Raw genomic sequence first — 24,591 nt, forward strand, 5'->3', positions numbered from 1 at the left:
GGTGTACCTCCCTGAAATGACTTTTTGCAGGTTGGGATGTCTGAGAATGAGACCCATTTTGACACAAACATGTTCATGTGGATGTCTCAAATTTAATATTTTTACTCACCAAGTTTAGCAATCATTGAAATCTTAATGATTTTGAATGCAAGCTATGCACAATATGATTATTATTTATTTTACAGATGACAACTGAAATGTATAGTGTCAGCCTGAAATAACCATGGAAATATTAATGTCTGAAATATGGTAACAAGAAAAAACAATGTACAATTTTATTTTGTTCACTGAAAAAAAAACATGGATGAAAAAAAGTATAAAACAAATTGGTATTGACTCTAAAATCCTTTATCCAAACATGTATTCTCATTTGGACTCATGACTCGAATAAACGGCCAGAGAAACCTAAAGGACGCCAAATACATTTCAAGTTTTCCTTTTAAAGTCCATTACTTCCACGTTTTCTTTCCAAATTTGCCCCTTTTGTCCTTATTTTTCTTCATCTTCTTGTCTTGCCGTTGTTCTTTCTGGTTCAATCCTTCCAGTTTTCTTTTTTTATCACTGAGGGGGAAAAAAAAAAACAAAGATAAAGAGCAGTTCATGATCCCAGATAAAACCCTCCCTAACCCGAGCTCCATACATCTCTGCTTACCTTTTTATGCTAACTATAGCTGTATGTCCGGCTTTCTTCAACACTTGGTCCCATTCCTCATCATCTCCTCGGATCATGTACCTTCATAAAATGTCAGAATGGAAAAGAGCGATCAACACAGCTGTATGAGTGGGAAAATCACATAAAAAAAAAAAAAAAAAAAAGATGTAATGTAAGTCTCTGGTGTTTCCAGAATGTGTCTGTGAAGTTTCAGCTCAAAATACCCCACAGATCATTTATTATAGCTTGTCAAATTTGCCCCTGTTTGGGTATGAGCAAAAACATGTTGTTTTTGTGTGTGTCCCTTTAAATGCAAATGAGCTGCTGCTCCCGGCCCCCTTTCCAGAAGAGGGCGGAGCTTTAACAGCTCGTGCTGCAGTTGCTCAACAACAACAAAGCTGAAGAATCTCACGCAGACAAAATGAGGATTGTCAGTAACGGTGTTCAGCCTTACATTGTTCAAACCGGAGTCGACACTGATGGAGAGACTCAGGAAGAAGTTACAACTTTTAGAATGAAACTGGACGTTTCTGAATGGTTAGAGGATAAATTTATGTAGTTGCTGTGGAGTTGATTCAACTCATCGACTAGCATGTGTCGTTATGCTAATCTTTTGTGCAAATCCAGCATTGAATTGACCCTCGTTTGTGAAGCAGTTCGGTCTAAAATGACGGCATGATAACAACACTCTACTACAACAACTCTTCCTCTTCTCTAAAGCAGCCCAACATGGCCTCACCCCCTTTGTTGCGTGTTCTCAGGGGCGGGGTTTATGTAAATCTTAGGATTAAGGCCCCAATATACTTCAAAAGAAATCAAAGAACAAACTGATGTGACATAATTTCAAAATCATGATAAAACAAAATTCGTTTTGCGTTCTTTTCGGAAGTTCGAAACGGCTAAGAAAAGTTCACTCCAGCTGCAAAACACCTTCGTACTACCATTAGTCCATGACGATAACGTAATAGGAGGTGTGCACTGAGGCTCCGCCTTCATTTGCAGAGCTTGTGCTAACATACTAATGTTGTTGTGATCAGACGCTTTTCTTGTGCTTTCTATAAAAATGCTTGCCGTTTTCACATTTTTGTTGCGTTTATTTTAATACTGAGAAGAAATTGTACAGCACGTATTTACATATTCATCTAACTGTCGCTCTCAGCAGTGTGGGCGGCGTCAGATGTTCTATGTCACGCATTTCGAACTTCGTTTTACTCCAAGACAAAGAACTAAAAAGAACTTTGTTTGAAGTATATCGGGCCTTTAGTGATGTCACTAATCCAGGAAGAAACTTGTTGTAGTCCCTACCAGCCGTTTGTTGTAGTCCTTAAACAGAATTCTTTAAAAGAAAATATCTCCCTTTGCATTGAACTTTGAGCGTCATAACTTTGCAGATGTTGTTTATGCTCAAACAGCAACATTACACACTAACTAAAGTTAAAAAAGTGAAATCATAATCAAGGACCCCTTTAAGCGGGACTCAAAGGGAAAAAAATTAAACTGAGTTCCTAAACATTTTCCATTTCAAAATTTCCACATCTTTCCAGACTCAAATTTCCAAACCTCTCTGTAGATTATTTCAGATCATATTTAATATAAATGGTTCATACATCATTATTTTCATTGGCTTTCTCGTAGTGATAACATGATGAGAAGAACCTAAAATGCTTTATAAGCTGCATATATTCACCTCTGACACATGCGGTTTGATGTTGCACGATCAGCAAAGAGCAAAGTACAGTCTGATTTAGATAATCTTTTCTCCTTTATCTGTTGCTGGCTGCACATTCATTTAGTGGAGTTCAAAAGAGACTAGCTTATGGTAAAAACAAACAAACAGTTTTGTATAATGAAAATACGTGCCTTGAATTAATTCAGTCGTGTTTGACTAAAACTTAACTTGTTTTTACTTTTCGTGTTTCACTAAAGGATCACATGAAAACACACTGTATGATACATTTATTTTTAGAAATTCTTAATTTTATAATTAAGAAAGCTGAATTGGGGCAATAGTCTGGAAACATATTTTTTCCATACTTATCCAGACTTGGAAATGACAAATGAAATTTCATACATTTCCACACTTTTCCAAACTGTGTAAGAACCCTCAATAAAACAAAAGACTTCTTTAAATAAAAATAGTTTGGATGCATTGGGAGGACTCACTCTGAAAGATTCATGTCTTTAATCTTCTCCATTTCCTGTTTGTGTTTCTCCTGGAACTCTTTGGCTGCATCATCCTAAGGGACAAAATAATATTTTAATATGGTAATTTGTTACAAAAATGTTCCATTTCAAATAAAATGCTGTTCTTTTGAATTCCATCAAAGAATCCTGAGCACTGTTTTCAACATAGAATAAGAAATGTTTCTCAAGAAGCAAATCAGCATATTAGAATGATTTCTGAAGGATCATGTGACAATGTAGACTAGAGCAATAATAATCAAAATAATAATCTAGAGTCTCATACCAGATCTTCAGTCAGTGTCTGCGCAGTTGGTTCCATGCTTATGTCTTTGGTGGCAACCATCTCTGCTTCAACTGCTTTCTCCTGAAGAGTGTTGAAGAACTGCAGAAAAGATGGAATCGAACAATAACTACACACTGAAACATTACAGAAGAGCAGATCCATGCAGTGTATTCCTCACTCTGAAAAGAAGGTTCGGTTCGAATCCTTCTATGCTGTTTTAATCAGTGCGTGTATGAGAGACGAGGAGAGAGGGCTTGTTTTGTCTCACCTGCACTACTTTACGGATGACGCGATTGAACAGGCCCATAAGCTGAGAAGCGGGCAGATCAATCGCCTTCTCCAGCTCATCTACACTCTTGTGTTGAAGCCCAATTCCCAACAGCAGAGCCTGAAGAAAGAATCGATTATGTAGTACACACAAACCTGAACACACACCAGCGATGGAAATTCAGCCTCAAATCTAAAACTCAAACTAAATAAATAACATAATATTTTTAAATTTACATATACAGTAGTGGCCAAAAGTACAAAGCCACTAAGGGGACATGGTGATGGAAAAATATGAGATGTAAGAAAAAAAAATATTTCAATGCTTTTGCATTCGTTAACAAAACCCTTGCGTTTCCCCGAGAAACTTTGCATTCTCTCGCAAAAGTTTCTTAGGGGAAATGCAAATATTTTCAGTGCGAACGCAAAGTGTTTTGGGGGAACGCAAAACATTTTATGAGCGAACGCAACGTTTCTCGAAGGAACGCAAAACATTTTGCAAGTGAATGCAAAGTGTCTCAGGGAAACAAACATTTTGCAAGTGAATGCAAAGTTTCTCAGAGGAACACAAAACATTTTGCAAGCTTACGCAAAGTTTTTTGGGGAAACAAACATTTTGCATGTGAACGCAGTTTCTCGGAGGAACACAATACATTTTGTGAGCGAATGCAAAGTGTCTCAGGGAAACAAACATTGTGTGAGTAAACGCAGTTTCTTGGGGAAACAAACATTTTGAGACGGAACAAAGTGTCTCAGGGAAACAAACATTTTGCGAGCCAAAAAAATTTGGGGGGAAACAAACATTTTGCGTGTGAATGCAAAGTTTCTCAAAGGAACGCAAAACATTTTGTGAGCGAATGCAAAGTGTCTCAAGGAAACAAATATTTTGCAAGCAAACACAAAGTTTTTTGTGGAAACATTTTGTGAGCAAACACAAAGTTTCTTGGGGAAACAAATATTGTGCGAGTGGACAGTTTCTTGGAGGAAACGCAAATATTCTGTGCATAAACAAAGTCTCTTGGGGGAAACAAACATTTTGTGAGCGAATGCAAAGTGTCTCAGGGAAAGAAACATTTTGCGAGGAAACGCAAACCATTGAAGATTTTTTCCTTCCATCTCATTTTTTTTTTTCCCCTTCACCAAGTCCCTATAGGGGCTCCGTACAAAAGTGATGTCTGGAAGGGGTATTTGTCTGGAACTGATATTTTATCAGTTATTAATATTTTGTTGGTTCTTTCTTGTTTTTGCATGTTAATATTTTTTTTGTATGACAGCCTGGCCAAAAATTGTCTGCATAATTTGACGTTTCATTGCATTATCACAAATAAAACAGTTGACTCCCATCACAACTACACAATATGCTTACAAAATCTTTACAATTTTTTAATAATATTCTAGGTGCAGATGTCAATTACATACGTAAATAAAGAAAATTCTTATACTTGGACTTAAACTTAAAAGCACACATAGCTGACTTACAGACTGTGCAGCAGAAAGCCCGATGTTTCCTAACTGTTTGAGGAAATACATGCGTGCAACAACAGGGATCATGTCCATGATGAGGTGATAGTCCACCATGTTGCTTGAATACATCTCCAAACGCTTCAGGTCGTATGGAGTGAATGTGGCAGCGAGCTCAGCACTGGTGAGAACTGAAAAGATACAGACGCATGAAAGGATATCTTTTACAAACACACGCATACAGCGTTTAGTCTAATGAGGTGACAGATGTGGGTCTGTACCTGCTGGGGTGTCGTCCTTAGCGCTCTTGTTCTGCAGTATGTTGAGGGCCAGAGTTGGGTTAAATTTGCTGAACTGGAAGGACAGCAGGGAGAGGAACCGCCGCCGGAAATCTGCCCAACACAAGAAACGTTAGTCTTTGAAATCAGAAATAGATAGATGAGTGAGCATTATATGTATTAAAGGTCCCGTTTTTCGTGTTTTTTTGAAGCTTTGATTGTGTTTATAGTGTGCAATATAACATGTGTTCATGTTTCGCGTGTAAAAAAACACAGTATTTTTCACATAATTTACTTATCTGTATACCGCTGTTTCCACTGTCATAAAAACGGGCTGATGACTTCCTTGTTCTATGAAGTCCCTCCTTCAGAAATACGTAACGAGTTCTGATTGTGCCAGCGGTTCCTGTGTTGTGATTCGACAGCAGTTTAGCGCATCTTGCCCGGAAAGGTCACGCCTCTTACCATAACGTGGAGATGCACGCGCTCAGTGTTATTGTAAACATGTCTTTAATTTTACCCTATCAATTTGAGCCGGATTCAGGCCCGGTGATTGGACTGCGGGATGAAAATAACAGCGTTTCGACGACATGGCGACAAACACTCTACAAACGCAACTCTTGTGTATTCCTGTGGGCGGAGGTTAGTCAAAAAACTGTTTTAGTGACGTCATTAAAGAAGGAAGTAGAGGGATGTAGTCCAAACTGGCCGTTCGATGTAGGCGACTTCTGTTAAATAAAATATCTCGCTTGGCATTGAACTTTGAGCTTTAAAATTTAACAGATTTTATTTATACTCTAACAACAACATTACACACTAACTAAAGTTTGAAACATGGGATCACGAAGAACGGGACCTTTAATACACAGCTCTCAGGAATAATTGATTTTGATTGGTCAAATGCAGCATTCACACTGGATTATTCTGAGAGATCGTAAATTCTCACCCTTCCAAAAAGCAGAGAGCCACTGGTCCTGCTCTGTTGACTCCTCAGCATTGAGCTCCTTCAGCATAATGCAGGAGTGCTCTCCCGTCAGGTCATTCTACAGGCCACAACATAATACATACAACTTACTACAAAGTTACAAAAAGAAAAACAGTCCTGACAGTAGTGTTGTCAAAAGTACTGACTTCAGTAATGAAATTTTAAAAATTTAACAATACAAGCACTTCCTCTAGCATTTTGGATTCTTAAACACCTCTGATTGGCCATTGCATTCACGCACTCAACAGATACGTCTGTGATTGGCTACAATGATCAATGCTTCAAAAACATGTTGTAAATAGACACGTGATGCTCTTCACCGAGCATTTACACAGGGTAGTGTTTGAAAGCAGGAGTCTTATAAGCGGATATATTATAGACTAGGGCTGGGACAATAAATCGTTGAATCACGAATCGAGAAATGATTCTGGATTGATTCTGAGATTTTCCGAATGCATCACAATTCTCTCTCGAATCGATTCTGAGCTTAGTTTTTAACTGCGTGCTTTACAAACAGCCGTACTCTGCTTGCTTCCAATTCCTTACACACAACAACCTTCTATAAAATAATCATTCATAAAATTCGAAAAGGTTGAAGTGAATTGGTCCGTGTACTTTTGCGTCCATTCGTTTTTCCTTTTTTAAACCAGAAATGAAATATGGAAAATGCGGTTTCTTTGTTTTTTATTTTAACATTGATGAATGGAATTAGCAGATACAAGCCAAATTTTCTTTATGCAAGATTAATATTTTCTTAAAAATAACATAAATGATATTCAAGTTGTTATTTAATATGTAAAAATGCTAAATTTAATTTCCAGTGTTTCTCGTCATACACACAGACGCTAAAGCGCCCTCTAATGCCTGTTCCTCTGGCGTCAATAGAATGACTCGCTTCAAGAGCCTGCCTAAATGAAATTGATTAATTTTCATTCATTAAATTACTAATATTATTTGTACATTTATATTTTAACATAAACATTAAATTTCTAAACCTTATAGCCTCTTGTTTAGCGCTCCAACACGATCGAGTTCCCGCTTGTGGTCTCAATCCCGTCATTTTGCTTTTTACTGTTTTATGTGAATAAAGGCCAAAACGACATCTAAATTACTGACTTTTTTGTCTGGCTCTGATAGGTGTTTTATATTGTTTTATAATGAGATTTTGTTTGGAATCAGAAGTCACTTTATGCTGTTAAAATTGAAAATATACCAACATGATGACAAAATTAAACCCCAATATGTAATTTTCATGAAGACAAAATTCCCATGCCCTTTGCCTCAGTGGAGGTTTGACATGAAATATTTCTTAATTCTCATTGAAAGCAAGGCGTTACGGCCGCATCGCTTGGACATTAACACTTTACGTGGCTCAATCCTACTAAAACAACAACCAGGGAGAAACTACATTTTCTCGCAATCAGCAGCATCTGCTATAACGGCAACGAAAACAAAGTGGAAGGACAATATCATGTTAAGCGTTTATAACGGTTTTCTACAAGTGGAAAACACTGAACGTTGAAAGCGCGTTGCCTTAATATTCGACCTTCTTGTCTGCATTTCTTTATTGGTCACTTGATATCGGTGTCTTAATGCATTAGCGTTTTCTTCATAACTGTGTTTTCTTTTCTAGGAAAATGCTGTGTTATTAATTGTGTTCATAGTGGGCTGCTTATAAGGTGTAGTGAATTTGCTCCTCTAATATCACCATTAAGCCACATTAAGGATTTTTTCATGTTAAGCACTTGGAAAGTCAGTAAGAAAAATAATAAAAACTGGGAGCATTTAAAAGTCTATTTGCGTAGCCGTCATATTCTAGCTGTGAAAATAACCAACCAACGCAATCATAGAGAGAGGTTTTCCCGCTGATGACAACTGAGAGGACAGCGCAAAGAGCGGGCCTCATCAAAGTCGGTAAACACAACTACACCAGCAAGGACTTCATCTCACATACTGGATAAGAACCTCAAGAACTGCTTAAAGCTGCCCAAATCAATTAAAGCATGTATCATCCATCCTGATGTTAAATATTTCCAACGAACGGCAGCGATCAAGTGCCACACACGGAAATGGTCGAGCACCTACGGAAAAATATTCGGAGATATTCTCCATTTGTTTTAACCAATACAAAATTGCGAAATTCAGACACGACTTTCTTCACACGTTAATAGTTCATTTAATGCGGGCTTTATGGCGTTATTATAATGAAAATTGTCGAGAGCGCATTATTGTAGGCCTATCACAAGAGCGCATCAAATACGCGAGCAGGAATCTCTCCGCTCACAGGCGGATTCCCTTACACAAAACTGGATGCGCGTGCTCTCGCTCAGATATTACATCTGCGCCCTCAAACGTTGTCCTCCTGCATGCAGCCGTGAATCGATCTTCTCTCCAGGATTTAATGTTGCCATAAGCGCAACATTATGGGCACCCACCGGCAGAAACATTAATCGGCGCATATGCCAAGTTTGCCAACAAATGTATATCAATATTTACACAGTGTAATAGCTGTACATTTATCTGTCTCGTGTGTCCCACAAAATCACATCTACTGTTCTGCAACAGATCAACAGCCAGGTGGTCACCCTAAGTCAAGTATTATTATCATGTTTCAGAGACATGGCTCTCGAAAGTGTGGGGGAAACAACAATTTTACAAAAGAAAACTTGTAAATTGACATTTCTTCGACTTTAATCTTTCCTTTTTTAATTTTGGTTTATAAAGATGCAAAATGTAATAAACAAAAATCTGAAAATAAGTCAATATTTATTTTGTGCACATGAAATTTGTGTATTCTGTTTTAATTTAAATTTTCGTATTCACCATAACATTTAAAAATACAACAACCGTTCGTTTTTTGTTTTTCTTGACGTGGTTAAAAAATGAAAAAGGAATGGACGCAAATGTACACGGACCCGAATTACAAGGGTGTTTGCAGTGGGATGTTTACATTAATCTCGCGGCATCAAAGCATTCTGGGTTGCAAGTACATTCTCAGTCTCAGCCGAATGCATGAGCGCTCTTTTTCATGAGCATTTGAGTGTGTGGATAAAAACAAGCCTAGAGCGCCATCTGCTGTTAAAAACAGCTCAGAATCGATTCAAGAGAGAATTGCGCTGCATTCGAAAAATCTCAGAAGTGATTCACGAATCGAGATGAATCGATTTATTGTCCCAGCCCTATTGTATAGCCTGACTACGTCAGACTTCCTACTTCCGCTCAATTTCATTTCGCTTCTGTACTCAGTCTGATACAGCGTCAGAGCTTTCTGTTTGCCACCGGTCTGGAAACAGCCGGGCCAATCAACGAACAGAGGGCGGGCTGAGAGCCGTGACGTAGATGCTAAGCGCCGAGTTTTACATTGTAGGTTAGAGAAATCGAAAACCGAAACGACCGCGGAAATGGGAAACGAGACACGGGATGCAATTCGCTCTGTTATGGATACCATGTTCACTCCGGTATTTCGCTCGCATCATCATGTGTTTACAACAGGTTTACAGTGGAAGTTCAATCATAGATTTGAGTTCGATGCATGATGTCTGTGCTTCGATGCGGCTGTACAGGCGCATAACATACGTCATAACTAAACGTATCTGATTGGCTTACGGGTAACCAATGATTTTAAACTTCAGACAAGCGCCCCCTAGCGAGAGAGAAAACACTTCTCTATTATGCCATTCCAGACTCTGTCTACGAAGCAAAGTGAAGTAGCAGAGTCTGGTATTACCAGGCTACCTATTGTAGACACCTACTTTCAAACGCTCCTGTGTGTATCCGTGCAAGCGCTCTGTGAAGAGCATCATGTATGCCTGAGCATGTGAACACAATGGCCAATCAGAGGTGTTTAAGAATCCAAATTGGGGCAGTCATGGCCTAATGGTTAGAGGGTTGGACTTGTAACCCAAAGATTAGCACAAATTCAGAATATGGGACACCATACTTGGCTACGTCACATCACTTTCACTTGTTTTGTTTTTTTTAAATGCTAGGGGGAAATGCTGGTATCGTCACATTTTTTAAATTTCATTTTTTAAAGTCGGTATTTTTGACAACACTACCTGACAATACTGGGGGGAAAAAATGCGGCATACTTACCGGAGTCTGTCTTAAATAAACAGGAACAAATCCAGCCTTTTTCCAGAATCTGGATGGGAAAGAAAGCAGAGACAGTAAGGAGTGAAGAACATGTTTTGTAGTAGTACTGCAATGCAAATATCACTGCAAAATCTGCTTGCACAAAGCATCTTACTTGAGTAGTTGAGGAGTGAGACCGTAAGACACTCCCAGGTAGTCCAGCCTCTCAGCTCTCCTCTCATTCAGCTTCAACAGCAGCGGTGGCAGGTCTTTCCTGGGAGACACCACCTCTTCTAGAAGACTGACAGCCTGAACATGGACATGAATGAAAAATATATACTCCTTTCAGAATTGCATTAGGTAACACTTTATTTTAAGGTGATGTAGTTACATGTACTTACTATGGTAATAACAGTAAATTATGCATAATTACAAGTAACCAACCCCAAATCAAACCGTAACCATAACTTTACAGTAAGCACATGTAGTTAATTAATATTACTCAGTACTTAATTGAGTAAGAATATTTATCACAGTTTTTTGCCCAGATAACATGCTACTTTATCAGTGAAGTGGCATTTATAACCACCGAATTGCATAAAAGAAATCTTGAATTATAAATCTTAATGTACAGATCACTGCCACAGAGGACTTTAGTCCTGATTTTGCACAAAAATGTAAAACCTATCATTGATATAGTAGCATATCAATTTTAAGCAATTCTGCACAGAATAAATCGGCGCTGAGTGATAAACTCTAAGAATAAATAAAGAAGAAAATTAATTCTTCAGCTAGGACACAAAAAATTATCTAAAGTGACAGTAAAGACATTTATGTTATAAAAAAATTCTATTTTCTATCTTTTAAAAATCAGTGAATCCTGAAAAAAAAAATTAACCGTTCCCACAAAAATAAACATTTATACGTTTCTTGAGCATCAAATCAGAATATTAAAATGATTTCTGAAGGATCATGTGACACTGAAGACTGGAGTAATGATGTGGAAAATTCAGATTTGACATCACCGGAATAAATTACTTTTAAAATATATTAAAACAGAAAGAGTTAGGGTTATTTTAAAAGGCCCAATATGTACATTTTCACCACTAGAGGTCGCTTATTCAAACCAAAGGCCTTTAACAAAACTTATGAAAAATGTTTCAAAATGTTTAATGTAAGAGGTAAAATACAGAACAAATCTTGTTAAATATGATCAAGTGATTATCATTATATGAACATAAGAAACAATTATTTAATTTAATATTTTCTACCTACATGGATTAATATAATACAGCCATGTTTACCTACAGAAATGTGCCACACACACACTTCCATGAACATTTCTGGGTGATGATGCAAACAGAGCATTACCTCACTGCTCACAGACGTGATTGCGCCGGTCGATGTCTGTTCTTGCTCATCCAAGAGAGGAAACTGGCCCTCATAATATTGCTGCAGCAGTTGCAAAGCACGGCTGCCATAACCCATCTACAGAGTGGCACAATGAGTCACACATGGGTAATGACATAACTGGGCAAACAAGGCAATAATGAAGCAACTTCTATATGTGAGCTGTTCAATTAATATAACTGAGGCTGTATATAAACAGGAGGAAAAGTAATTTACCCCCTGATAATCAGGGTTCACGGCAATACGGACGATCCTGCCACCAGAGAGACCTCCGAATTCAGAGTCTTGAAACTAAATGCAAAAACACAAGAGCATCAGAATCATTTCAGAGTCACTCACTCAAACATTTATTTGACAGTATGGCATAAATAATGTATGTACACTAACTATTTTTCAAAAATATGGGGTCAGTAAGATTTTTTTAATGTTTTTAAAGAAGTCTCTTACACTCACCAAGGCTGCATTTATTTGATCAAAATACAGTAAAAACAGTAAAATTCTGAAATATTTTTTACAATTTGAATAACTGTTTTCTATATAAATATATTCAGAAATGTAATTTATTCCTGTGATGCAAAGCTGAATTTTCAGCATCGTTACTCCAGTCTTCAGTGTCACATGATCCTTCAGATATCATTCTAATATGATGATTTGTTGCTCAAGAAACATTTCTTATTATCAATGAATTGAAACAAGGTGTGCTACTTGATATTTTTATGGAAACCATACTTGTTTTGCATTTATTTGAAAAAGAATTAGTTTGTAACATAATAAATGTCTTTACTGTCACTATTGATCAATTCAATACATCCTTGCTGAATAAGAGTATTAATTTCTTTAATATATATTTTAATGACCCCAAACTTGTGAACTGTAGCGTAGCTTCATTTTAAATTTGGATACGTTACCTGTTCCGAAACAGTCCAGGGAATGAGATCTCCTGAAGCTTTCTTCCCTCTGGACAAGCTGGTGAGGATGGATTGGCGTGAGATCTCTCCCTCCAGACACACCTGAAATGACACAGTTTACGGTTCTTTGACTAACAACATACTTTAACACAGATTTAACAGTATTGGAATCAAATAGCTTTGGCCGTACTTGCACAACTGCTAAGACCTCTGGGAGTGAATTCTGTGTGGGTGGAACAGGGGGAAGCAGGCAAAAGAGATGGTGAGCAGGAGCATCCGAGAGCATCTGAAGGTCATTGGGTGAATTCTGAGGAGGAAGAGGAGATTGAAATTTGGTTTAGAGTTTGTGACATTATGTAATGCGCTAATACAGTGGTTCTCAACCAGGGCCCTGAGGTCCTCAAGATGACTAAAATAAGTATTAAAGGGGTCATGACATGAGAAATCAAATTTGCATTGATCTTTGACATAAAAGAGGTCTTTGTACCATTAAAACATCCTGCAAGTTTCATAGCTTAAAACGTCCTCCTCATTATAAAAAGCAGTTATTTAATCAAGCTCCAAAAACGGCTTATTTTGCTATTGTAGGATCTGTGACGTCACACGGGCAAATACATTTGCATATGACCGCCCCCAGAGCAAGACATTGACGAATAGTTATGCATTGCACCATAGGCCCTGCCCACTAGCATTCAGTCACTTAACGGCTGTCATTTGCCTACACTGGATGTGAGCGTCGCTTCAAACGCAAAGAGAACCCATTATAATCACTGACACTGTCTACACTGATACAGTACACAGATGTGTGTTCAGTTTCAGATGTACTCCACATACTTGAGTCTGTCGACAACAGGTTAAATGGAAGAGTGAAAGAACGTTCGATATGACACGTCCAGTTTAAACAGCTTGTTTGCGTCTCTGAACAGACTTCAGAAGGATACCAGCTTCGAAAACAAGTGAATAGTCTATTTTAATGGCTAATTTCATGGATAAATTGAAAAAAATTGATAATTTCAGAAGGAGGGTCAAAATGAAGGTTGAAAATAAACGTTTTACCACATATATATATACAGTGGCATGAAAAAGTATGCGAACCCCTTGCAGAATCTGTGAAAATGAGAATTATTTTAATAAAATAAGAGGGATAATAAAAAATGCGTTATTTTTTGTTTAGTACTGTCCTGAGTAAGATATTTTACATAAAAGATGTTTGCGTTTAGTTCACAAGACAAAACAATAGCTGAATTTATTAAAATAACCCCATTCATAAGTATGTGAACCATTGATTCTCAGTACTTTGTGTGGTTACCTGATGATCCATGACTGTTTTTATGTTTTGTGATGGTTGTTCATGAGTCTCTTGTTTGTCCTGAGCAGTTAAACTGAGCTCTGTTCTTCAGAAAAATCCTCCAGCTCCTGCAGATTCATCAGTTTTCAAGCATTTTTGCATATTTGAACCCTTTCCAGCAGTGACTGTAGGATTTTGAGATCTGTGTTTTCATACTGAGGACAACTGAGTGACTCGAACACAACTATTAAAAAAGGTTCAAACATTCACTGATGCTCCAGAAGGAAACATGATGCATTAAGAGCCAAGGGGTGAAAACTTTTGAACAGGATGAAGATGTCACAATTTTTGTTATTTTGTTTAAATATCATTGTTTTTCATTTAGTACTGCCCTTCGGAAGCAACAGAAGATACTTGCATGTTTCCCGGCAGAAAAATTAAGTACAATTTACCTTGATATTTGAATTCAAATGTTTTCACTCCCCGACTCTTAATGCATCATGAACTGAGCTCAGTTTAACTGCTCAGGACAAACAAGAGACTCATGAACAACCATCACAAAACATAAAAACAGTCGTGGACCATCAGGTAACCACACACAGTACTGAGAATCAATGGTTCACATACTTATGAATGGGGTTATTTTAATAAATTCAGCTATTGTTTTGTCTTGTGAACTAAATGCAAACATCTTTTATGTAAAATATCTTACTCAGGACAGTACTAAACAAAAAATAACATGCATTTTTTATTATCCCTCTTATTTTGTTAAAATAATTCTCATTTTCAGATTCTGCAAGGGGTTCACATACTTTTTCATGCCACTGTATTTGGGTTTTTTTTGTGCAAAAAAACTTTATTAACAGTATAAGTAAACCTCTAGGAACATTTAAATAATGGGGGAAAAAATCCATGTCATCATGACCCCTTTAATAAATTATTCATTTATTATATTAATAATAAATTGTTAGTATCCAATTACAGGGTTCCCACTCTTTTTCAGCGATCATTTTCCAGGACATTTTCAATTTTACAACAATGGGAATAAAAGACTGGGATTACGCCCTAAAGTAATATATTGCTCTCTAAGTCTTTAAAAGGTTTATTGCCATGACTTAACCAAAAAATAAGTTCTTAATATGAGCTCTTAATCATACATTATGACTATGGAAGATTTTTTATTTTTTATTTTTTTTATGAAAACAAAGGTAATTGCGACTTACTTTTACTTTTTATCTCGCTATTCTGACTTTTTTCTCGCAATTGCAAGTTTATATATCTCACAATTCTAAGAAAAGAAGAATCCCAAGATATAAACTGTCAAATGCCAGAAAAAAGTAATAATTATGAGAAAAAAGGTCAGAATAGCATGATTTAAACTCGCCGTTCTTACTTTTTTTCCTCACAATTGCAAGCTTATATCACAATTATGGAAACTCACAATTGTAAGAAAAATATTTAGACTTGCGAGATAAAAAGTTGCAATTAAGCTAACTTTTTTTTATTTATTATTCAGTGGCGGAAACAAGATTCCATAGTTTATTGTCATTACTCAACTACTGATGCACACTTTTATTTTTTTGGTAGTAAGTTAACATGTCTTTTCTTCTCCACCTGTTGTTGTCTGACCCTGCTGACCCAATGAGCATTTTGCCATCCAATGTTCATGCCTTAACTGCAATTTCTAGTATTGCATTAGTATTGCATCCTTCTCGTGGGAATTTAATCATTTTTGACCTTTCAGTCTGAGATAAATCTCTTTTTGGCTCATTTTATCTGTAAAAGAAAACAAGCCTTCATAAACTAACCTCATGACTAAATACAAAATTAATAGTTATTAAGACTGATTGGTTGGGAATTAGTAAAATGTGCTTGGGAAAAATATGATCAGAAAATCAACTTGCATAATAATTAAGCAAAAGATTATGCATTTAAGCAGTTAATAACATACTATAACAATATAATAACTGCTGCAAATGGCAACACAAGACTAAACATCATCATTGAAAAAAAATACTACTCTCACGTGTCAAAACGCAGCATTCCTGAACATCGCACTTTCTGCAACTAATGGTGATTGTTTTAGGTCAGTGATAAACTCTTTGGTTTATCAAAAAAAATAAATAAATAAATAAATAAATTTAAAAATATTGTAAACTGAAATGTACTTTTTATAATGTTATAATATAATCAAATACTAAATAATAAACAAAAATAATTATTTAAATATTAAAAATATGCCCCTCAATAACTGTTTGTTTTAACCAAAGAACATCAAAATCACAAAATCAGTACTCCCAGTTAAAAAAGTTTGGAAACAAACAGCTTTGTCATAAATATGACAGAAATACCAGAAACAGCCTTCAAATATTGAGTTGGACAACCAGAGGCTTTGAGTCAAAAAGATTGAGAACCACTGCTCTAATAACCAAGATTTACCTTGTAATGTGATGCTACGTAAAGTGCCATAAGACGCTGAAGGAAAGTCTCCGAAGCTTTGTGATAACAAAACAACGTGTCTCGATTCACATAATAACTGGAATATGGGGTTAAAGAAATCTAATGCTTAGGTAGATGGGTGAATCTAGGGTAAATCTAAAGTAGTCGAGAGATGTTTACACACAGTTTTCTGTTATTTTGAGAAATCAGGCAAGTTTTTACAGGGCTAGTGGTGATTACGGTAAATAAAATCATGTTAGACAGGCAGCCCACATAAGAGAAAAATGACAAAATTCAGAAAAAAGTCAAAAAGCTTAAAAAAAAAAAAAAAAAATTAAGAGATAAAATGTCATAATTATGACCAAAAAAATAGACTTTATGTCTATATCAACTTTTAGAGGATACAGGTCGCACGTCTGGGGTAAAGGGCAGCCGGAAATGATGCGTGGTACACTCAGACAGTCCAAGCACAGCAGTTCATTCAACCATTTCTCCACATGGTCCCCCTGACCATAGCGGATAGACTCGTGGAGGGTCACCTCATGAAGGCTTCGTGCTGCAGAGCGCATTTACACATTAAACACATATCATCAGTCAGGAACATGTTTTGAATTCTGGTTATCTTGGGGCAAGTGAAGAGAGGGGCAGGCACCGTTATTTTTTAAAAAGCAAAAGGATGTTAGAGGATACCTGCTGCCAGTCTGGCTGTGCTGGTGTTTCTGTTCTCAGCCGAGAGGTTCTGCTGGCTGTCTGCGCTCTGCTGCCTCAACTGCTGAATCAGCTTAAGAGACAGAGAGCGGCCGGTGCCCTCATAGCTGCATGGTGACACGAGGGTTAATGCATTGCTATTATACCGTTGTAAAAAGATCAAAATGTAACAGCTCTTCAAATACAGACCCATTGATCGTAGATGCCATAAACACAAGGTAAGGCCCCAGTAGTTTCTTCACTAAAGGCAGAGGGATGGCAGCAGCCTCGTCGATGACTAGCAGCTCTGCCTGGCCTAACTTCACCGCATCAGCAGGGTGAATGTACTGCAGATCAAAAGGGTTGAGGAAAATTAAGGATGATTATTATGTTTGTAGTGAATGATGCACCATATGAACATGTTTCTAAACTTCCATAATATACTAAAGTGGAATAAATTAACTCTGAGACAGCATCTGAGATTCCACGATTCAACAAATATTTGCATGGAAAATGAAAATTATGGAAAAGAAATGCAGAGATGGAAGTCTGTATACCTGAATGGTTTGTCGATGTTCTTTGAAGATGTTCACACGAACCACAGCTTTGTTAAACTCTGGGTTCAAAGACTGGATTATTTCATAGTCCAGATGTTCCTACAATTTAATAAATAAATAAATCTGGTTTGAAGTAGTTCCCTCAGATGTATGCATAAATATCTGATTTATATTCTCCTACTAGTAGATAACACATTTATGTATAATAATATTTTAGCAAATATTAAAGAAATGAGCAGGGTTTAAATCATTTAACTGACATGGGTTATCATAGTTAGCTAAAACAAACTATTAAAAAAAAATCTTTTGTTAACCCTTGTGCAGTCTTTGTTTGGGAAGTACACTTAGGGTCTTCGGGGTCTCCACAGACCCCAGGCAACAAAATGCAATTTTGTAACAAAATCCTTGTTTGTTTGTTTTTTTTTTTAAACAAATGTAATTTTACTCTGTTTATTAATGTTTTTACTCCATGTCTGTGCAGTTTTTGGAGGATTTATCATATTTTTTAAATTTATATAAATAAATTAATATTTTTTTAAATAGGTTTTTATACAAAAACAGCTTTTTATGTAAAATTCACTTTATAAAAGACCCACATTTCTAAATTTCATTCATGGGGATAACCTGGATAATTTGACATGGTTTAGTGTATCATTTTTGCCCATCTTTTGGAAAATGCAGTTATAAAAGTAAAAAAACTATCATTTTTACCAGTAGATGGCTGCAGAGCTCCACTATTTGCTATGTGCTATTTGACTGATTGAAAGACATCTTTTCACAAGTATTTTTCAGTTGGATTCATATCTAAATATTCTGAAATCACAATTATAACAATTAAGGCTACTTTTTGTTAAAGTTTAGTATTTTTTGTAATGGAAAAAAAAATCAGTTTTTCAATATTGTTACATTATGATGAGACCCCGCTTAGAAATTGGAGAAAATTCATCCTCAAAATCAACATTTTTGAAAAACTTAACAAAAAAATGCTAAACTTTGACAAAAAGTAATATTTATTGTCTTTTATTGTCATAATTGTGATTTCATAATATTTAGATATAAATCCAACTGAAAAATACTTGTGAAAAGATGTCTTTCCGTCAGTCAAATAGCACATAGCAAATAGTGGAGCTCTGCAGCCATCTACTGGTAAAAGTGATATTTTTTTTTTACTTTTATAACTATTTTCCAAAAGATGGGCAAAAATCTTACACTAAACATGTCAAATTATCCATGTTATCCCCATGAATGAAAGTTAGAAATGTGGGTCTTTTATAAAGTGAATTTTTCATAATAAGCTGTTTCTGTATAAAAAAAAATATTTATTTATATAAATTTAAAGGATATGACAAATCCTCCAAAAACTGCACAAATATGAAGTAAAAACATTAAAATATGAAGTAAAAACATTAATAAACAGAGTAAAATTACATTTGTTTTTTAAAAAACAATTATTTTGTTACAAAATTACATTTTGTTGCCTGGGGTCTGTGGAGACCCCGAAAACCCTGAGTGTGACCTTTTTTTTTTTACACTAACATAAAAACAAGATATCACTCCAATTTTTTTTTCTTTGTAGATCTAGAAAGTGTGAACAACTGTACAAAGTTTCATGTCATTTGGACAAAGAGAACATTTTTTTTTTTATTTGAGCAAACGTCGTTTGGGGTCTGTGCAGACCCTATAGGGGTTAATTGAAAAAATAAAATTAAACATTACCTGAAATAAAACAAAATATATAATATAAAAATAAAATACAAAAACCAAGGCAACATTTCTTATTTACATTTATTTTACTGTAACACCTAAAACTGAAATTAAAAAGAATAAAATCTATATAGACAAAAACTATGAAAGCTCGTCTCTGCCATTAAATAAAAAATAAAGGTAACTGCGACTTTTTCATGTCACAATTCTATTTTTCTCACAATTGCAAGAAAAAAATCAGAACTGTGAGATAAAAAGTCAGAACTGGGCGATATAAACTCGTAATTTCCAGAAAATTGATAGATAAAAAGTCACAATAACCTTGTTAACTAATCTTAACAAAATCACTAAAACTTTATCTAAATTAAAATGAAAACAGATAATATACAATAAAAACTATTAATAGTATATTAATAATGACACTGAAATGCTAACTCAGTTTATTAAAACAATTACAGTCATAAATATCCATGTGTTGCCTTAGAATTGCATTACTGTAAATAACATTTTTAATAAGTGCTATTTACAGTAATACACTATTTTAATATAGTCTGGGTCTGGCTGTCATCATCATATCTAATGATGTTCATTGATGATGTTCATTGATGATTACCTGATACTGGAGGGCATCAAAACCTTTAAATACGAACTCAAACAGCGTGTGCAGATTGTCTGGGCTGGGCGATGTGACAAAAATATTTGAATAGCTGAGAAGAGAAACACAACACAAAGGCATTAAGTTATATATATGCATAAAATCCAGTCAGGAGGCAAACGTAACAAGAAAACAAGAGCTTATTCATAATAATAACACTGTACTACATACCCAAATGCAACAGCTCCAGCTATAGCCAATCCCAGAGCAGCAGATTTACCTCGACCACGGGCAGCCGTAAGAGCCACAGTGCTCCTCAAGGTCTTCTCTGAAATAGCCTCAATAAACTTCAGCACTGCTTTGGCCTGAAGACATAAACACAGGCTAAATAAACACTAGTTGGGCCACAGGAAACATATCAGCATCAAGAGTTATTTTGATTATACCTGGTCCATAGTTTTACAGCCGTCCACTAGAACGCCAACCGGCTGCGTGTCCTGTAAAGACTCCTTCAGGTCCTTCAGCTCTTGTTCCCGTGGAGACAGTCCATCATCCTGTTGGCAACAACAAAGATTATGGAATTCATATAAAGTACTAAGGAAACAGAACACTGTGCAGTTATGAACAAGGCTTGCCTGTGTTTTTGGAGGGACAGGTTTGATGTTGGCAACGTGACTGGAGATTGGCAGAATGTTGAGTTGGTCATCAATCACAACACATGTCTTACAGGAGGCGAGAGACAGGATGAATCTGGGAAAAATATAACAAGCATAACTTTTGCAGTTTTTTTCTTTCTTACAGGATAGTAGAAGATAGGGTATGTACTAGGGATGCACCGATACCACTTTTTCCAGAATGAGTCTGATACAGATTCTTTTATTTTTGGTACTTGTTGATACGGAGTAGTGAGTACTTGTTTCCGCAGTAGAATAAAACATTTTAAAAGATAATCATTATCTCACAATTCTGACTTTATTTCCTTGCAATTTTGAGTTTATATCTTGCAATTCTGACTCATCTCAGAATTGTGAGAAATAAACTATCAATTGCGAGTTATAAAGTCCAATTCTGAAGAAAAAACAGACTTTATTTCTCAGAATTATGAGATATAAACTCTGAGAACTCTAAACTGTCTTTTTTAACCCTCAGAATTGGACATATATATATTATATATATATATATATACATACAGTCAAACCAAAATTTATTCGGACACCTTGAACATTTCATTCATTATTACAGTTTATTCACTATAGTTTAAAAAAAGGTAATAAAATATGACAAGATCTCAGAGTTAAACTGTGTCAGAAAATATTAATCTTAGGTATGTCAGATAACACTCAAGCAAAACATGGTCAGGTCAAAGTGTCTGAATAATTTTTGGTTCCAAATTTTTATCAATTTTACTGGTAGTCCACTGTATGAAGCGTTTTTGTGTATAATATGTCACAGTTTACTTTATTTTGCTATCCTCACTTACATAAATGAACTACAGTGTCCTGCACCCACTAGTAAAAATATTTCAGAAATATCTGAATCATTTTTGGTTTGACTGTATGTATATATACACACACTACCGCTCAAAAGTTTGGGATCAAAAAAGAAGCTTCATCTGCTCACCAAGGGTGCATTTATTTAATTAAAAATACAGTAAAAACAGTAATATTGTGAAAAATTATTTTAATTTAAAATAACTATTTTCTATTTGAATATATTTTACAAAATATTTTATTCTCGTGTTGGCAAAGCTGAATTTTCAGTCTTCAGTGTCACATGATCCTTCAGAAATCATTCTAATATGAGGATTAGTTCCTCAAGAAATATTTGTTATTATTTTCTTTTTTTCAGGATTCCTTGATGAATAGAAAGTTCAAAAGAACAGCATTTATCTGAAATACAAAGCTTCTGTAGCATTATACACTACCGTTCAAAAGTTTGGGGTCAGTAAGAATTTTTTTTTTTTTTTTTTTTTTTGAAAAGAAATTAAAGAAATGAATACTTTTATTCAGCAAGGATGCATTAAATCAATCAAAAGTGACAGTAAAGACATTTATAATGTTACAAAAGATTAGATTTCAGATAAACACTGTTCTTTTGAACTTTCTATTCATCAAATAATCCTGAAAAAAAAAAATTGTACACAAATATTTTGTACATCTGTAAACAATAAATGTTTCTTGAGCAGCAGATCAGCATATTAGAATGATTTCTGAAGGATCATGTGACGCTGAAGACTGGAGTAATGATGCTGAAAATTCAGCTTTGCATCACAGGAATAAATTACATTTTAAAATATTTTCAAATAGAAAACAGTCATTTTAAATTGTAATAATATTTCACAATATTACTGATTTTACTGTATTTTTAATTAAATAAATGTAGCCTTGGTGAGCAGATGAAACTTCTTTTAAAAACATTAAAAATCTTACCGATCCCAAACTTTTGAGCGGTAGTGTATATATATATATATATATATATATATATATATATATATATACATATATATTATATATATGAGGGTTTTGTAATTAAATGTTGAAAGACTGACCTTTCATTGAACCTTCCAACAACATCCTGGTGAGCCTCTGTCCTGTATCGAGAATGGACATCCTGAAAGAAAACTCACATTTTAAAAAATATATTCACACGCAGATTACCAGCTTCATATTGGCATAGAAGCATTTAAGAGGCCATCTACCATTGTCATTGTGTACAGCTGCTTCAGTGACTTCACAGTCCTCAGAAGAATGACCACAATGCCTCCACCTTCCACAGTCTCAACGGTCCGAGCCAAAAGGTTGGGAGTGAGAGCCTCGAAGTCCTGAAACAAAGTGAGATGAATTTAACCCTATAAAGCCCACTGGATCACATCCTGAGGTGCGTGTCACTGACATTACCTGCAGAACACACATGCCGTAAGTGTTTCCCAGGATCTTGTGAGTTTCATTGTAGTAGCAGTAGCGGATGTTGGTTGCAGCAACGAAGAGCTCAAATGGATCGTCCTCTTTTAGGTTCAGCGTGCCTGTTTTGATCTTCTTCTGCAGCTGTCGCATCCTCTTCTTCCGATTGCTGTAAAACGACAGATTGATTTCTATCAAGTGTTCCTGATAGCACACAATTTTAAAGTCTAGTCAGATGAATAAGGGTCTGGAAATAATAATTAATATTGTTCAGGGAGCTATTGATCATAAAACTAAGCATTTAAAAAGGCATTATTGGAAGATAAAGAGTGACAGTTAAAGGATTAGTTCACTTTCAAATAAAATTTCTCTGATAATTTACTCACCCCCATGTCATCCAAGATGTTCATGTCTTTCTTTCTTCAGTCAAAAAGAAATGAAGGTCTTTGATGAAAACATTCCAGGATTTTTCTCCTTATAGTGGACTCCAAACGGTTGAAGGTCAAAATTACAGTTTCAGTGCAGCTTCAAAGGGATTTAAACGATCCCAGACAAGGAATAAGGGTCTTATCTAGCGAAACGATCGGTCGTTTTCTAAAAAAAATAAAATATGCTTTATAAACACAAATGATGGCCTTGCACGTGCTTCCGCTTTCCGTATTCTTCTAAAAGCTTACGCTGCATGTCCTACGCCTTTCCTATTCAACTTACGGAACGAACGCAGTGCCAGTTCTGTTTTTTCCGTAAGTAAAATAGGGAGAAAAATCCTGGAATGTTTTCCTCAAAAACCTTAATTTCTTTTCGACTGAAGAAAGAAAGACATGAACATCTTGGATGACATGGGGGTGAGTAAATTATCAGGAAATTCTCATTCAGAAGTGAACTAATCCTTTAATATTTATATGCACTTTATGATAGTATGATATCAAAGATCTCTGATTTACATTGCAAGCTATCAGAATGTAATCTTTTTAAAGTACTTTTTGCTACATAAATAAGATATTTTTGCTCAGTGAGTGAATAAAACTGAGGTGATTTTTGTCCTCCTCAATGAATGGGGTGTTTTGTTTTTTGAGTAATCATACCTGCTAAAGACAAGCTCCTTCTTGTAGCACCACAACACTGATGGCCGGGCCTTGACTGTTGCTTTAGACAGCATGTGGTGGAGAATGACAACCTGGAGGCAAAGTGCACAAATGAGTGAGGTTCTGCAGACGTATTACATGATTATTACAGCATTATTAATCACAGTTTTGCCTCACCTGATCTCTGCCACGATCACCAACTATCACGAACATCGACCGGTGATGTTGAGCGACACCGTTTTCTATCTGGACACGAATACGATTGTCCACCTTCTTCCGAAAAGTCGCCATTGCTTCAAAACTGCACCGAATATAATAAAGTCATTGAGAAATGAAGTAAACACGAGCAGACATTAAACACATTTTACATAGCGCACAGACAAAACTATGAGCATGTTTATTAATATTATAAGACATACCTTAAATGTTGTATCGATTAAGCAAAATACTCTGTTTAAATATTAAACACAACTTTTGGGAAATAAAACTACGACTCATTTACAGTACACCATCATGCTCGTACACTCACGTGTGGAAGCCTCGGCGAAAGGACCCTGGCGCGATGGACCCCAAAACAGACATATAGCTGTTCATGATAGCGCCTGTTCGGAATGACAGAAAACCGCGATTTTTTTTATTTTTTATTTAGTAAATAAAGGTCTGTGGTTGACGTTACTTAAAGAGATTGTTATTTTTACCACATCTTACCTCAAAACGTGACTAAAACTTTTTTAAAAGCAAGTTGCTACATAACTTTGTCAGATTTGTCAAGGTGTATCATTGTGGGAGTTGTAGTTCTTCTGTAACGGAGTAGTTTCTGGAAAAATTAAAGCT

General features: G+C 35.7%; 1 protein-coding gene across 2 annotated transcripts; it reads right to left on the minus strand.

Annotated features, from left to right (window-relative positions):
* Window positions 1-72: 72 nt before the first annotated feature.
* nat10 (N-acetyltransferase 10) lies at window positions 73-24,400 on the minus strand. 2 transcript variants are annotated; one of them, XM_048169084.1, is made up of 29 exons: window positions 24,287-24,400; window positions 23,935-24,058; window positions 23,758-23,849; window positions 22,670-22,841; window positions 22,471-22,593; window positions 22,321-22,382; window positions 20,408-20,522; window positions 20,219-20,326; window positions 20,004-20,137; window positions 19,791-19,884; window positions 17,474-17,572; window positions 17,127-17,263; window positions 16,920-17,044; window positions 16,635-16,785; window positions 16,230-16,326; window positions 12,693-12,809; window positions 12,503-12,604; window positions 11,811-11,885; window positions 11,556-11,672; window positions 10,360-10,493; window positions 10,206-10,254; window positions 6,072-6,168; window positions 5,129-5,239; window positions 4,866-5,038; window positions 3,388-3,507; window positions 3,120-3,218; window positions 2,816-2,889; window positions 653-733; window positions 73-561 (listed from the first exon to the last, which is right to left on the minus strand). In XM_048169084.1, exons 1-29 carry the CDS (start codon window positions 24,349-24,351, stop codon window positions 450-452), a joined length of 3,159 nt encoding a protein of 1,052 aa, XP_048025041.1. In that variant the 5' UTR covers window positions 24,352-24,400; the 3' UTR covers window positions 73-449. The 2 variants fall into 2 exon arrangements, with proteins under 2 accessions (XP_048025041.1, XP_048025042.1); XM_048169085.1 differs by having other exon boundaries at window positions 24,177-24,325.
* Window positions 24,401-24,591: the final 191 nt, after the last annotated feature.

This window comes from Megalobrama amblycephala, linkage group LG19, assembly GCF_018812025.1.
Source record: "Megalobrama amblycephala isolate DHTTF-2021 linkage group LG19, ASM1881202v1, whole genome shotgun sequence".
Taxonomy (NCBI): Eukaryota; Metazoa; Chordata; class Actinopteri; order Cypriniformes; family Xenocyprididae; genus Megalobrama; species Megalobrama amblycephala.

What these genes read in the sequence shown, in the direction of transcription:
- nat10 (XM_048169084.1), bottom strand. Translation starts at nt 24,351, where the DNA reads ATGAACAGCTATATGTCTGTTTTGGGGTCCATCGCGCCAGGGTCCTTT. An exon ending in TTACCCCAGACGTGCGACCT is followed by an intron (nt 16,327 to 16,634) that starts GTATCCTCTAAA and finishes CCCATATTCCAG; the next exon opens with TTATTATGTGAATCGAGACA. An exon ending in GCTATAGTTAGCATAAAAAG is followed by an intron (nt 562 to 652) that starts GTAAGCAGAGAT and finishes TTTCCCCCTCAG; the next exon opens with TGATAAAAAAAGAAAACTGG.